The following is a 14,732-nucleotide window of genomic DNA, read 5'->3' on the forward strand; positions in this document are numbered from 1 at the left end:
GGCTCAAAAGCCCCTTCTCAGGTGTGACCACCTCCTGAACCAGATGCCTTTTGCCCTGGGAGTGCTCACTAAGCACTGCTGATGATCAAAGCCTGGCTCATTGCCAAATGTCACCTGCAGAAAAGGGCACAAGGGCTTCTCTATCTTGCAGCTGGGTCCAGAGTGACCCCACCTGTCCCACAGCCAGCTCTGGGAGCTGTGCTGTGATTTAGAGCAGGGACAGTCCTGTCAGCATGGCAGCTGTGTCAGGGGTCTCTCTCTCTCCTGTAGCTTCAATGAAGTCAAAGATGATGTGCAGCGTTACCTGTCCCAGGTGGAGCACAACGAGCTCCTAGAGAAAAATGACAAAAAAGAGCTCTACTTGCTTTTTGTCAACTGCTTGGAGGTAAGAGCTGGGCCATGAAACTGTTGCAGTTTCATGAGTAAAACAAGAACAGAAATTCTTCTGCAGTTCTAGGTGTGTTTCTTGTGTATATAACTATTTTTCCAGCTAGAAAGCCCAGAAGGAGTTGATATGAAATCACCTGGTCAGAACTTGCTCTCAGGAATGAGCCTTGCTTTTCAAGGAAAGGCTTGTGTGTCTTTGCAGTGTTACATAAATTCTTTCCCTTGGACGTCTGAGTGTTAAACCTCAGACTCCAGCACAGGAGTGCAGCAAGCAGGGCCTTTCTCATGGCAGCAGCCAACTGCTGAACTGCCTTCTTGTCTCCACAACCCTTAAATTACTGTGCAGAACTTAAATTATTATGCCTTTTGGATTGTTCCCTTTCCTCCCCTTGCATAACTTTCAGGGCTTTGGACAACTAGAACCAAATATGACAGCAGGAAAGAGGTTTTATTACTACAGGTTTTTTTAAAGTGACTTTGTAGTTAAAATCATTTGTGTTTTTGCTAAGGGACAGACAGGTAGAGCTTGGGATCTTGGAACATGGAATGTGTGTTACTCACAGCCTGCTCATGGCTCTTGCTCAGCTCCAAGCTTGGGAGTGTGGGACAGCTGGGGCACATCCTAAAAATGGTGTTTGGTGACATGGCAGAGGTTTAGGATGAGGGGGCAGTGGGGTGGAGGGTGCAGGGATGGTTTGGAGGCTCAGGGATGGTTTGCTGTGCTCGTGGCAGGATGGGCTGGAGGCTCAGGGATGTTTTGGAGGCTCAGGGATGGTTTGGTGTGCTCGTGGCAGGATGGGCTGGAGGCTCAGGGATGGTTTGCTGTGCTCGTGGCAGGATGGGCTGGGGGCTCAGGGATGGTTTCCTGTGCTCCTGGCAGGGTGGGTGCCCTGGGGACACAGGGGTTGCTGGGTGAGGTGGCTCTGTCACTCACCAGTGTTCTGGCCTCTCTCTAGGATTCCATGTGTGAGAAGTCAGAGGACAGCCTGGGATATGGGCATGGAAGCAGTGTGCCTGAGGACAGAGCCTTTCCAGAGAACTACCTGGCAGCCAGCAGCAGAGGGGCTCCCCAGGAAGCCTCAGTGGAATACCTGCAGGCTGTGGCCGAGGTGCGCCTGTGCCTGAGCAGGGCTGCAGAGCTCATCTTCCACCTGCAGCAGCACACACGTGAGTCTGATTGCTCTGCTGGAAATGCTGGGTGCAGGGCAGGTGGGCTGCACACTGTCAGTGCCCTGTGCTCTGCTAGGACCTGTTTTGGTACATGGCCAAGAAGGAGAGCAGCAATGCCCTTTTTCCTTGGGGGTATCAGTCAGTGTCTGTCCCCTGTACCAGGTGTTGGAAGTTCTTGGTAACTGCTAGCAAGGCTGTGCTGGTGACCCCAGTGCAGTTACATGGCAGTTACACCTGTGGAAGGAGATTTATTTTATCCTCCTGATGCTAACAGTGAGATTTATTTAGAGCCCACTAAATTGAACTTTAAAGCATAAATGCTGCTTCAGACCCAGGACTGCTGTAAGGGTTATTGTTTTATATGAATGAGAGCTCTGCACAGCTAGAAGGGATTAAGAGTTTATATTGATGAGTTTATATCTTCCCTGTCAAAGAAATGAATCATTGTCTGAAATCTGGCTGAGAAAATGCTCCAGACAACACCTGAGGAAGGGAGGGCTCTGAAGTTCTTCTGTGTAATAACACAGTACTAATAAATGGACTTGGTGCTACAGCTGGGGCAGACAGAAAAGTTTTACAAGGTGGGATGTGCTTTTGCCTTTTTGTTTTAACCTATTTTTTTCCCCTCCAGAGCCAGAGCAGATGAAGGACGAGCAGCATTACCTGAAGAGTGTGGAGAAGTTCTGCAGGCTCGCCAGGAACGACTGGCACTGTGTGTACCTGGTCAGGAGGATTGCCAGCCAGCACGGGATGGAATTTGCTCAGAAGCTGGTCGCAGAGCCACGCTTCAGCTGGGTGTTCCCAGCAGAAATTCTGCAACAGGTAGACAAGAGGCATCTCCTGGTGATGGTTCTGGTCTCCTCTTTGCCTTCACTTTTTGCTGCTTTGGGTGTTCCTAGAGTTGTGTGCTCTTGGGGTCAGGCCAGAGTGGCAGTGGCTGGGAGCTGGTTTGTCCTGGCTCTCGAGTGAATGGAGACTCTCCTGGCAGCACCATGTCTGCTGCTGCTGCTCTGGGGAGCCTGAAATGCCACAGTGCTCGGGAGGAAGAGGAGATTCTGCCTCCCCCAGCTGGGTGGTTGTCCCCAGAGCTGTGCATGGCTGTTCCCTTGGCAGGTCCAGCACAGCCAGTCCAACCACATCGACCGGTACCTGGTGTGTGGGGAGCGGTCCCGGGCCCTGCGCGACGCCGTGGGACGAGCCATGATGGAGGGCACGGCCCAGGGGCTGCTCGAGGCCCAGGAGGTACAGCCCTGTCCTCGCTCAGACCCCTGCTGGGCCCTGTCCTCCCCCCAGACCCCTGCGGGGGTTTGCATGGCCCCAGCTCTGCTGTGTCCCTCTGGGCAGTGTCTGTTCCCAGCACCTGGGGGCCTCTGCAGGGAGCTCACTGGGGCTTGTGCTCAAGCACGTTTGCTTTACTTTCCACCTGCACATCCCATCACTGCAGCTGGGGCAGCTCTGGCCTGTCCCCTGCCACATCCTTGGTTCTTCCCCAGGCCTCCAGCAGCCCCCCAGCTCTGGAATCTGCCCACCTGCTCCTGGCCATCTTCCGAGAGGTCACTGCCCTGTACGGGGATCCAAGCCTTCATCCCAAGCAGCAGGTAGGACACTCCCCTCCGGCAGCTTGTGGCAAACCTGCTTTGTGGGTAAGGGTGAAGGGCATCTAAATCAGCTGTGGAGGAGCTTTTGCTCCTGTGCCCCAGCCAGGGTGATGGCCTGAGTGAGCAGGCTGGGGAGGTTTTGGGAGCAGGGTAACCCAGCATGGGAAGCAGCTGCCAGTGCTCTTCATTTGGGTGGGGGCAGTATCCTGATGTCTTTAGCTCTTTCCAATCTGTGCTTTCAGCAAATAGAGGTGATGACTGAGTTCATCCAGAGCTGCCAAGTGCTGAATTCCCCCGAGCTGCAGCATTTTGCAGTTGCCCTGGTGAAGAACACCCTGCCCGGGCTGGCCGTGGAGCCACGGGGCCGCAGCCAGCAGGGAGCCCTGGTGGAAATGGCTGTGCACGTGGCTGCTGTGCTGCTCTGTGGGCACAGCCCTGTCCTGCAGCCCCTCAGGAACCTGGCCTTCCAGCCACACAGCATGCAGGTGAGGGCACGGAGCTCAGGTGCACTTCAGCTCATCCCTGGTTCTTGCCTGTGGCTGTTGTATCCTCTTTCTCAACAGCAATGCTCCAACTCACTGGTTGAGCTGTGAAACACTGGGGGGGATTATTTTAACACCAAGCTCTGGCCTGGTAGCTTTTCAAGGCATCTCTCCATCCTGAGCAGTATGAAGCAAATACCTTTGCTGATATTTGGGTGAGTGAGGCTGAGGGCAGCTGGCAGCTCCCACTGTGCTGACCTGCCTGCTCAGAGAGCTCTGGCTTCTCAGGCAGGGGGAGGGAGCTGCTGCTTTGCTGCTGCTGGCTGCCCAAGGTGTAAGGGAACATGCTGGTGTGCACCAGGGTGCACTGCAGGATGTCTGGAGAGTGCACATGCAAGTCTTAACAATACTGACAGTTCTAAGAGTGGATTTTCAAAGGTGAATTTGAGAATCTGCATCACCTGCCTGACCTCTGCTCTCAGATGTTTCTTGTTCCCCAGTGTGAACAGAGACCCAGTGAGTGCCTGCTGCAGGACAGAGCGGATTCACAGATCCTTTTGTGACTGTTTACCCCTTTCCCTCCTCAGCACTCCTTTCTGCCCACGATGCCCGAGGACATGATGGCTCAGGCGAGGACCTGGCAGGAAATGCGTGGTCTGCACTGGTATGGTGAGTGCTGCTGGCTGGCTGGGGAAGGAATTCCTTGGGTTTGGAGAATGAAACTGTTACAAATGTGAGAAAACACACTCCTCAGCATGAGTTATCCTTGTTAAATCCAGATTTGTAGACAGTTTGTGTGGGTGATGCACCAAAGGACATCCAGTGCTGTTTAGTCTTCAGCCTACAGCTGTTCACAGAGCATGAGGGGGCACAAAGGCAACACAAACAGGGTGTGAGGAGAGCTCTGCCACCTTCCTGGCCAGCTTTGTCTCTGCTTCCCCCAGCTGGACCTTCCTGCAGCAGGGAATGGGGGTGAGAGCATTCCTGCCCACAGCAACAGAATCTGGCTTTGATTCCTTGTTTCTCCAGGAGAAGCAGCACTGAAAAATTCCTTGGCTTCCTGCGTGGGCCTGTCAGTCCATTGGGCTTTGGGATAGTCAGGGCTTTGGATTAGATCTTCAGCATATTTCTTGCTCCAGGATGATGGTACCAGTGAGAGGGAATAACAGGGGCTCTATAAATCGGTCCTAGAATACTGTCCTGTTTGTTTCTCTCCTGACAGAATGTCCCAATGGCCACTTCTGCACTGTGGGAGAGGTAAGAATTTGGAAATGGTGGGTATTAAAGCAGACAAAGCTTTCAACAATAAACTGTTTTATTTTGTTTACTGGTTTGAATGTTCTGGTGCACAGAGTTCCACTTCTAAACTCAATATTATTGATCATTTTGTCATTGTAATGTAAAATTTGGAATACCCCTAGCATTTATACCATAGATTGGGAAACATCAGGCAGAGGCCCAGTTTGTAGCAGGGTTTGAATTAACCACTTAGGGGTTGGATTTTTGTTTCATTCCCTTTCTCTGCTGGAGAAGCTGTTGCTCTGGAATTCAGTGTTCTCCTGTTGCTTTTCACAGTGTGGGCTCCCCATGGAGATGAGCCGCTGTCCCGACTGCCACGTCCCCATTGGAGGCACCAACCACAAACCCCTGCAGGGCTTCCATCAGTCCAGGTGGGCTTTGCTGCAATGCCTTTGCAGGGCTAAATGATGTAGGACCTGCCTGTGCTGCCCTCAAAGGCCAGAGGTACCAACCACTTCATGCTGCTCTCTGGAAGGTGTAAGGAGGGGATGTCCAAGCAAGAGTAATCAGGCAGCAAAACCAAAGAAATTTGCTTTTCTGTGCACAAAACTGACTGGAAGCCTTCACTCCCCTGTGGCACTTTGAATTGGCAGCTTTTATGGCATTCAAAGACATTATGGGTCTAAAAGTCATTGCTGGGTGTCAGAGATGTCTTGTGTGGTTTTTGTCAAAGTGAAAAAAAAACCAAAAACATATATGCACTTTTCTACAGGATTCATGAGGACAGAACTCAGACTGGCCACATCCTTGGAGATGTTAAGAACAGAAGAACACTGGGAACATCTGACAGGGGTGTGTCCCCCATGGTCTTTGTGCTGCTCCGTTTGCTCACCCACCTGTCCATGCTGCTGGGAGCCTCCAGAGACCCTCAGGTATCTTCCAGAAATGCTTCCAAGTGGTCACAGATTGTAGGGGAACCTTTGTATGCTGCTGGTCCTTTTCATCATACTGCCAAGTGGCCAGGGCAGTCTGTCAGACCCAAATTCCCTGCCTCCTTGCCCAGGAGGGATTTTGGTTAATTCCTGCACTTCCATGCAGGCACATCCACCCAGCCCTGCCTTGATGGGCACAGGTAGCAGGAATCCCACAGGTGGGAGTGCCTGGCAGGACAGAGCTCTGTGTGCTTTGTGCTTCCCTGGATGTTTTTGGCTGTGCTCAACTCTTGCCTTTGTTGTCTTTAGTCCCTGGGAAGGATGATCAAGCCAACAGTGGATGACGTGGTGAGCTTCCTGCAGCAGCACGTTCAGGAGGACTTGGCACAGCTGACCAGGAGTCTGGGGAAGAGTGTGGATGACACTATCAACATCCTGCACCTGGTGCTCAGCAGCCTCCTGCAGGCCCCCCAGCAGCAGCCAGGCCAGTGTAAGAAAAGCCACCTGCCCTGTCATACCGGGGGCTGTGGCCATGCAGCCACCTTCCTGATAAACCCCTTCCAACAGCAGCAGCTGAGCTGAAGAGGAAAACAGAGTTTGAAGCTTGTTTCTTACTGTAGGGAGGGAAGAATTTTCGTCTGTTTGCTACTTTCAGTCGAGTATGTGGGGTTTGCAAGGTTTGGTGCAGTCAATAACTCTGAAAATGAATTATTGACAAAACAACTTCATGACAGATGGGCAGAGCTTGCAGCTCCTGAGCAGGGCTGCTCTCCCAGCACTCAGCTCGTGCTGTGTGCAATCCCTGTTCTGTGCTGCCTCTCAGTCACTCCCAGAAGCTCTTTGGGAGAAGAGGGATGGCACAGTGGGGTTCATGGTAGGGTCTGGAGTCACTGTGGTACAGGACATTAATGTGTGAATAGCCCATATTTGGAGTGTGGAACAGCACCAGTCAGTATTCCAAGCTTCATTCTGTCCTTGATCATGGTCTGACCTTGGACAACCTGTTCAATATTTCTGGGGTTATGAAGGAGTTGTGTAAATGTCCCCATCATTCACATGAAGCTCCTGGAAACCTGGATCACTGTGTGATCTTTGGGTGTCCCTCTCCAGCTGGACCAAGATACTCAGTTAACTTCTAGCACCTGTGAATCTGTGCTTTCTTTTCACTAAAATATTGCAGATTTAAGAGGTGAAATATTCCTGTTGCAGGGCTGGTGCAGTTTGATTATGTTCTCTCCACCAAGGAGAAGAGAAACAAATGGGAAGAAATTGTTGCAGACAAAATTATTGTTCCTGAATTGAAGGTGAGAAATCTGCTGTGCAGAGTCAGTAGCTGAGCAGTTCAAAATCCACTGGAAATCTGATGTGCTGTAATATCTGTGCTACACTTTTCACCTGGCTGTTCCTAAAGCAAACCCATTCATGGCACAGCTGCAGGTTAAGGATTAGCCACCTTTATTCTACCTGGGGAGATGGGAGCCTGAGACTGGGGTTGTTCTGGGATGAATTTGTATATCTGGAAAAGCAGAAATGGCTTAGCTCAGCTGAAGGTATTTCACAATATCCAATCATTTGTTATTATTTTAATGCAGGATTTGGATAAAAAGCTACTCAAGTTAAACCAACTGATACAAGAGGATGACAGAATCTCTTCCAACCCCATAGTGAAGATAGTGTATGGGGACCCAGCTGCATTCCTGTCCCAGCTGCCAGGGGACAGCCACGTCCACCACTCCAAGATGTGGAGCTGCCGCAGGAGGGTTTCCGTGGAGAACCTGGGCCACGTTGTGCAGCAGAAGAATGCCAAGGACACTGTCCCTCTGCTCTGGAAGTTCCTGCAGAAGGTGAGGGCGGCACAGGGGTGAGAGCCTGGCATTGCCCAGGACTAAACCACATTTGGATTGTGTCAGTTCTTGCTATGGTCTTGAGAATGAACACAGAAGAGATTGTTGTCTTTTAAACATTTAAGAAGTAATTCCATAAAAGTATTCCCAGCTGGTTTGTCCAAGTACAACCTTACCCACAGGCTCCCTTTCCTCTTCCAGGAAAGTGAGCTGAGGCTGGTGAAATTCCTCCCAGAGATTCTGGCTCTGCAGAAAGATTTGGTGAGGCAATTCCAGAACACAGCAGAGATTAAACACTGCTCCATCAGGGAATTCCTCAGGGAACCCCACTCAGGTGAGGAGACTGCCAAAATTGTAATTAATGAAACAGAAAGTGCTGGATTGTCCAGTTGAAAGTGAAGGGGAAAACTCACTTTTTCCTTCTAACTCTCACCCAAATGAACTGAAGACTTGGATAGGACTGGAAAAGTTAGCAGATTACTTTAAAGGGAATTAAGTACAGGAGCTTTTTTTATGAGGGTGGGAACTCTGTGCAGTGCAGCAGTGGTTCTGTGGGCATTTTAAGCTCAGCCCTAGAGCAAGGCTTGCCTGAAGAGTGAAATGAATGTTCTTCCCTTCCATTTATGAAGTTTGTGGCAACTTCTTCAATTGTATTTAAGTACAATTACTGATGCTTTTAAGTACTTATGGAAAAGTACATAAAGGTCATGCAGGAGCAGACAACAATGGAAAAATAAACTGAGCAAATGACTCCATTTGATACCTTTAGAAAGGTGTTTGGTGTCTGTTTAGTCTCTTGAGCAGTTGCCTGGAGTTCAGTGGTGTGCTCTGAAGATCCCTGTATTGTAGAGTTTCACCAGGAAAAGGTGTTTCATGGATTTATCTTTTTGTTGTTTCTCAGATGTGATGAGGGACCTGTTAGACAGGAGAGTGAATGTGTTTCTGTCTGTCTGGAACAAGCTGAGAAGCTCCCTGGACACCAATGGTGAGCAGCTTCTTTCCCAGCCCTGCTCCTCGTTCTGAGTTCAGGTTCCTCCCATCACTGATGCTGAGGCATATCCTCAAAACTGGGCTTGGCCATTGAATTTTAAGAATGTAGGTACAAGGGGAGGGATTTGTTTCCCTGTTGTAGTATTCTGACCTGAACCTGTTTCCTTTCTCACCTCACCTTGTCCCCTTTCGTGCTCATCCGTAACGCCGAGCGCGCGGCTTTTCCCAGGCTCGGCACCTCCTCCTGCCCTGGCTCAGCCTGGGCTGGCTCTGGGCCTCCTCAAACGCTGCTGTCTGTATTTCAGGGGAAATCAAGCTGCCTAAAGGCTACTGTGATGCCGAGCTGAGCCTGGACAGCAGGCTGGAGGTGCTGCTGCCGCGGCGCCGGGGGCTGGGGCTGTGCTCCACGGCGCTGGCCAGTTACCTCATCGGGCTGCACAACGACCTGGTGCACTCTGTCAACAGGCACACCAAGGAGGATGACAGGTGTGCAGCTGCTCCGCTCCCTGGGCTCTGCTGCATCCCCTGCTCCCTCTCAGGCAGTTTTCCCTGCTCCACAGAGGCCTCTCCCTCTGAACACAGGCCCTTTGCTCCCTGCAGGTACCTGGTCAGCCCCTCGGAAGTGGCCGACCTGCACCTGATCAGTTACGAGGTGGAGAGGGACCTGATCCCTCTGATCCTGTCCAACTGCCAGTACAGCATGGAGAAGGGAGGGGAGACCTTGCAGGACTTTGATCTGGAGAGGATCCAGCAGCAAGTGATCAGCAAGTTCCTGCAGGGGAAGCCACTCATCACGCTGACGGTAGGAGGGGCAGGTGCTGTGCAGCCAAGAGGGCTCTGGGAGCAGCATTCCAGACTTCACATCCATGGCTTTCTCTCCCCTGACAGGGAATTCCCACCCTGGTGCACAGACATGACCGGAACTACGAGCAGCTGTTCAGTGATGTCAGGAACAAGCTGGAGCAGGTGGGTTTCTGCACTGCAGGAAGCAGGGCAAGCATGAAATCCCTGCTTTTCCAAGGGTTTTCTGTGCCTTGCCTTGTCCATCCAAAGGCTTGTCTGCTGATTTCTCAGCATGCCTTGGGTACGCGCAAGCTGGCCTTGTGCTGTCAGTCAGGACTTACAAAGAGAAAGGGAATGCACCAAAGGACATCCAGTGCTGTTTAGTCTTCAGCCTACAGCTGTTCACAGAGCATGAGGGGGCACAAAGGCAACACAAACAGGGTGTGAGGAGAGCTCTGCCACCTTCCTGGCCAGCTTTGTCTCTGCTTCCCCCAGCTGGACCTTCCTGCAGCAGGGAATGGGGGTGAGAGCATTCCTGCCCACAGCAACAGAATCTGGCTTTGATTCCTTGTTTCTCCAGGAGAAGCAGCACTGAAAAATTCCTTGGCTTCCTGCGTGGGCCTGTCAGTCCATTGGGCTTTGGGATAGTCAGGGCTTTGGATTAGATCTTCAGCATATTTCTTGCTCCAGGATGATGGTACCAGTGAGAGGGAATAACAGGGGCTCTATAAATCGGTCCTAGAATACTGTCCTGTTTGTTTCTCTCCTGACAGAATGTCCCAATGGCCACTTCTGCACTGTGGGAGAGGTAAGAATTTGGAAATGGTGGGTATTAAAGCAGACAAAGCTTTCAACAATAAACTGTTTTATTTTGTTTACTGGTTTGAATGTTCTGGTGCACAGAGTTCCACTTCTAAACTCAATATTATTGATCATTTTGTCATTGTAATGTAAAATTTGGAATACCCCTAGCATTTATACCATAGATTGGGAAACATCAGGCAGAGGCCCAGTTTGTAGCAGGGTTTGAATTAACCACTTAGGGGTTGGATTTTTGTTTCATTCCCTTTCTCTGCTGGAGAAGCTGTTGCTCTGGAATTCAGTGTTCTCCTGTTGCTTTTCACAGTGTGGGCTCCCCATGGAGATGAGCCGCTGTCCCGACTGCCACGTCCCCATTGGAGGCACCAACCACAAACCCCTGCAGGGCTTCCATCAGTCCAGGTGGGCTTTGCTGCAATGCCTTTGCAGGGCTAAATGATGTAGGACCTGCCTGTGCCAGAAAGATTTGGTGAGGCAATTCCAGAACACAGCAGAGATTAAACACTGCTCCATCAGGGAATTCCTCAGGGAACCCCACTCAGGTGAGGAGACTGCCAAAATTGTAATTAATGAAACAGAAAGTGCTGGATTGTCCAGTTGAAAGTGAAGGGGAAAACTCACTTTTTCCTTCTAACTCTCACCCAAATGAACTGAAGACTTGGATAGGACTGGAAAAGTTAGCAGATTACTTTAAAGGGAATTAAGTACAGGAGCTTTTTTTATGAGGGTGGGAACTCTGTGCAGTGCAGCAGTGGTTCTGTGGGCATTTTAAGCTCAGCCCTAGAGCAAGGCTTGCCTGAAGAGTGAAATGAATGTTCTTCCCTTCCATTTATGAAGTTTGTGGCAACTTCTTCAATTGTATTTAAGTACAATTACTGATGCTTTTAAGTACTTATGGAACAGTACATAAAGGTCATGCAGGAGCAGACAACAATGGAAAAATAAACTGAGCAAATGACTCCATTTGATACCTTTAGAAAGGTGTTTGGTGTCTGTTTAGTCTCTTGAGCAGTTGCCTGGAGTTCAGTGGTGTGCTCTGAAGATCCCTGTATTGTAGAGTTTCACCAGGAAAAGGTGTTTCATGGATTTATCTTTTTGTTGTTTCTCAGATGTGATGAGGGACCTGTTAGACAGGAGAGTGAATGTGTTTCTGTCTGTCTGGAACAAGCTGAGAAGCTCCCTGGACACCAATGGTGAGCAGCTTCTTTCCCAGCCCTGCTCCTCGTTCTGAGTTCAGGTTCCTCCCATCACTGATGCTGAGGCATATCCTCAAAACTGGGCTTGGCCATTGAATTTTAAGAATGTAGGTACAAGGGGAGGGATTTGTTTCCCTGTTGTAGTATTCTGACCTGAACCTGTTTCCTTTCTCACCTCACCTTGTCCCCTTTCGTGCTCATCCGTAACGCCGAGCGCGCGGCTTTTCCCAGGCTCGGCACCTCCTCCTGCCCTGGCTCAGCCTGGGCTGGCTCTGGGCCTCCTCAAACACTGCTGTCTGTATTTCAGGGGAAATCAAGCTGCCTAAAGGCTACTGTGATGCCGAGCTGAGCCTGGACAGCAGGCTGGAGGTGCTGCTGCCGCGGCGCCGGGGGCTGGGGCTGTGCTCCACGGCGCTGGCCAGTTACCTCATCGGGCTGCACAACGACCTGGTGCACTCTGTCAACAGGCACACCAAGGAGGATGACAGGTGTGCAGCTGCTCCGCTCCCTGGGCTCTGCTGCATCCCCTGCTCCCTCTCAGGCAGTTTTCCCTGCTCCACAGAGGCCTCTCCCTCTGAACACAGGCCCTTTGCTCCCTGCAGGTACCTGGTCAGCCCCTCGGAAGTGGCCGACCTGCACCTGATCAGTTACGAGGTGGAGAGGGACCTGATCCCTCTGATCCTGTCCAACTGCCAGTACAGCATGGAGAAGGGAGGGGAGACCTTGCAGGACTTTGATCTGGAGAGGATCCAGCAGCAAGTGATCAGCAAGTTCCTGCAGGGGAAGCCACTCATCACGCTGACGGTAGGAGGGGCAGGTGCTGTGCAGCCAGGAGGGCTCTGGGAGCAGCATTCCAGACTTCACATCCATGGCTTTCTCTCCCCTGACAGGGAATTCCCACCCTGGTGCACAGACATGACCGGAACTACGAGCAGCTGTTCAGTGATGTCAGGAACAAGCTGGAGCAGGTGGGTTTCTGCACTGCAGGAAGCAGGGCAAGCATGAAATCCCTGCTTTTCCAAGGGTTTTCTGTGCCTTGCCTTGTCCATCCAAAGGCTTGCCTGCTGATTTCTCAGCGTGCCTTGGGTACGTGCAATCTGGCCTTGTGCTGTCAGTCAGGATTTACAAAGAGAAGGGAGATAGTTCAGCATTTCATTTTCCTAAATCTGGGGCTCTGTTGTCTCCCATGACTTGAGCAATTGGAACAGAAAAAGGAATGGCTCTAAAACAATATTAATTGTGACTTTGTGGTTTTCAGAGTGCTCTGCCCAGTTCTGTGATGAACATGATCAGTGGGGAGCTGCAGTCCTACAGTGATGTGTGTGATGCTCTGTCCCTCACTGAGATTACCCTGGGCTTCCTGGCCATTGCTGGTGAGAATGCTGACATGCTGCTGACTGAGTACATTGAGCAAGTTCTGCAGATGGGGGATCAGACAAACCCTCATGTGCTGCAGGTGAGTCCTGAGGGCAAAGCTCAGATTCTTGTGGGGTAAAATGTGGTTTATGCTAAATCCAGGCTGTGTGACAGAGCCCTCTCACTTTCCCACTGCCTGTTGTGGGATAAAAACTGGATTATTGAGGGCATATGGGGAAGAATGAGAGGGCAGATGGGCTGCACCCAGGCCAAGATGAGCTCTGTGCTGAGCTCTCTCTGGGCAGGGCAGGCTCCAAGGACATTCCTCACATCCACAGCTGTCCTTCTCTTCCAGGCGCTCAGACGGTGCCAGCTCAGGCACAGCATGGGCCTGTGGCAGCTCCTGTGTGCCCACAAATCTGAGCAGCTGCTGCGCCTCGGCAGGGTATGGCACCCCCAGCACCTCTGTGTGAGCTCCTCTGCCCTGCCCTGCCTGCAGCTGCTCACGTGTGTTTGGGTTTTTTCTCCCCTTGCTGCATTTTTAGGATCCCTTTGCAGATGTCAGTCCAGACTACAAAGAAGAGCTCACCCCAGAGCTTGCCAAGCTCCTGCACACCTTCCTGGTCCACTCCAGGCTGGAAACCTTCCTGCAGGAGCTCCATGAAATGATCATCCTGAAGCTGAGACGTGTCCAAGCTGTGGCTGAATTCAAACCCACATGGAGGTAGGAGTTGCACACCCAAAGCCACCACAGTTGTTAACTGAACCTTCTCTGCCTCTGAGCATGCACACAATGGGAACATTCCCTTGCCACATGCATGTCCTGGGGGACACGGCCCAGGCAGCAGCATCAGGAATATCCACACTCATTTCTGGCAGGTGTCACTTCCATCTCACACAGGCTCTCTTGGGGACATTGCTGGAACACTACAGGAGCTGCTGTCCAGGTCACAAACACCAGCACTTCTGCAGGCACTTGGATAAAATAAGAACAGAATCACAAACTCATTAAGATTGGAAAAAAACTCCATGGTGCTCAAGGCCAGCCTTCAAGGATAGGCACACAGCTCTGCACAGGCACAGCTCAGCCCCAGAGCTCAGCTCTGCCCTGCAGCCTCCCCTTGCTGGGCTCTGTGCCTCCACATGGCTGTTTAACCCTTCTCACTACACACACACCTGTTCACTTGCGGATATTGAGTATTTTGGGTGATGCAGTGCACTCATACTGTGGAACTTGAGCTTTGCTGTACCCTGCTGTTCATGCCATTCTGCTCTGTCTTCCAGCCTGAAGGAATCACTCTTGCCTTACCTTTATGCCAAAGACTCTGAATTAGCTCCGGAGCTGGAAGACACATTCCCAGATGAGATTCTTCTGTCTCATGCTGCTGATACCTGGAAAGCAGCTGCTGTCTTCAAGAGGGAGCACAGGGAGGGTTAGGACAGAGCCCTGCTACGGACGGCCACAACACCCGTGTCAGGGCTTCTGGAACTCTGGGCATTTGTTTGGGGCTTGTTGCTTGTTCTTTGGGTTTGGGGTTGTTGTTTTTACACCTGATGTGAAAAGGAGAGCGGCCGTGGAGGAGAAGGAGGGTGAAATAGACCCAGCAGCTCGGTGTGAACCCTGGATCGACACAGCTCCAGAGCCACTGGAGGAACATGAAGGAATTTTTTTACAAACCACGGTGCCCTCGTGCTGGGGCAGGGTTGATGCTTTCCCTTCTGCACTGGCTGCAGAACCGGCTCCTGCCCAGCGCCCCCGCTGCGGCGGGACCCGCACAGGGAGCCCTGAGGGCCGCGGCTCCTCCGCTGCCTTCAGCCCGGGCCGACTTCTCCCTTTCCCCTTCAATAAACTCGTTCAGCTCCCGCGGCTGCTCCCGGCTCCTTCCGCGCTCGCTGCCGGGATCCGAGCCGCGATCGGTGCCGCCGGCCCGGAACG

At 51.6% G+C, this 14,732-nt stretch overlaps 1 protein-coding gene across 1 annotated transcript in view; it reads left to right on the plus strand.

Annotated features, from left to right (window-relative positions):
- The window catches only part of RNF213 (ring finger protein 213), a 47,928-nt gene extending 33,268 nt beyond the window's left edge, over positions 1 to 14,660 (plus strand). The window contains exons 46-67 of the mRNA XM_041485671.1: positions 271 to 385; positions 1,344 to 1,554; positions 2,189 to 2,379; positions 2,671 to 2,799; positions 3,051 to 3,155; positions 3,398 to 3,640; positions 4,225 to 4,306; positions 4,860 to 4,894; positions 5,213 to 5,307; positions 5,649 to 5,808; positions 6,118 to 6,298; positions 7,018 to 7,112; positions 7,401 to 7,652; positions 7,854 to 7,986; positions 8,554 to 8,637; positions 8,948 to 9,128; positions 9,243 to 9,444; positions 9,531 to 9,608; positions 12,699 to 12,896; positions 13,152 to 13,241; positions 13,342 to 13,520; positions 14,081 to 14,660. Of these exons, the coding sequence (XP_041341605.1) occupies positions 271 to 385; positions 1,344 to 1,554; positions 2,189 to 2,379; positions 2,671 to 2,799; positions 3,051 to 3,155; positions 3,398 to 3,640; positions 4,225 to 4,306; positions 4,860 to 4,894; positions 5,213 to 5,307; positions 5,649 to 5,808; positions 6,118 to 6,298; positions 7,018 to 7,112; positions 7,401 to 7,652; positions 7,854 to 7,986; positions 8,554 to 8,637; positions 8,948 to 9,128; positions 9,243 to 9,444; positions 9,531 to 9,608; positions 12,699 to 12,896; positions 13,152 to 13,241; positions 13,342 to 13,520; positions 14,081 to 14,234 (3,193 nt within the window). The 3' untranslated portion in view covers positions 14,235 to 14,660. The remainder of the gene's footprint in view (positions 1 to 270; positions 386 to 1,343; positions 1,555 to 2,188; positions 2,380 to 2,670; positions 2,800 to 3,050; positions 3,156 to 3,397; positions 3,641 to 4,224; positions 4,307 to 4,859; positions 4,895 to 5,212; positions 5,308 to 5,648; positions 5,809 to 6,117; positions 6,299 to 7,017; positions 7,113 to 7,400; positions 7,653 to 7,853; positions 7,987 to 8,553; positions 8,638 to 8,947; positions 9,129 to 9,242; positions 9,445 to 9,530; positions 9,609 to 12,698; positions 12,897 to 13,151; positions 13,242 to 13,341; positions 13,521 to 14,080) is intronic.
- Positions 14,661 to 14,732: the final 72 nt, after the last annotated feature.

This window comes from Pyrgilauda ruficollis, unplaced genomic scaffold (genome assembly GCF_017590135.1).
Source record: "Pyrgilauda ruficollis isolate IOZ18807 unplaced genomic scaffold, ASM1759013v1 scaffold72, whole genome shotgun sequence".
NCBI classification, from domain to species: Eukaryota; Metazoa; Chordata; class Aves; order Passeriformes; family Passeridae; genus Pyrgilauda; species Pyrgilauda ruficollis.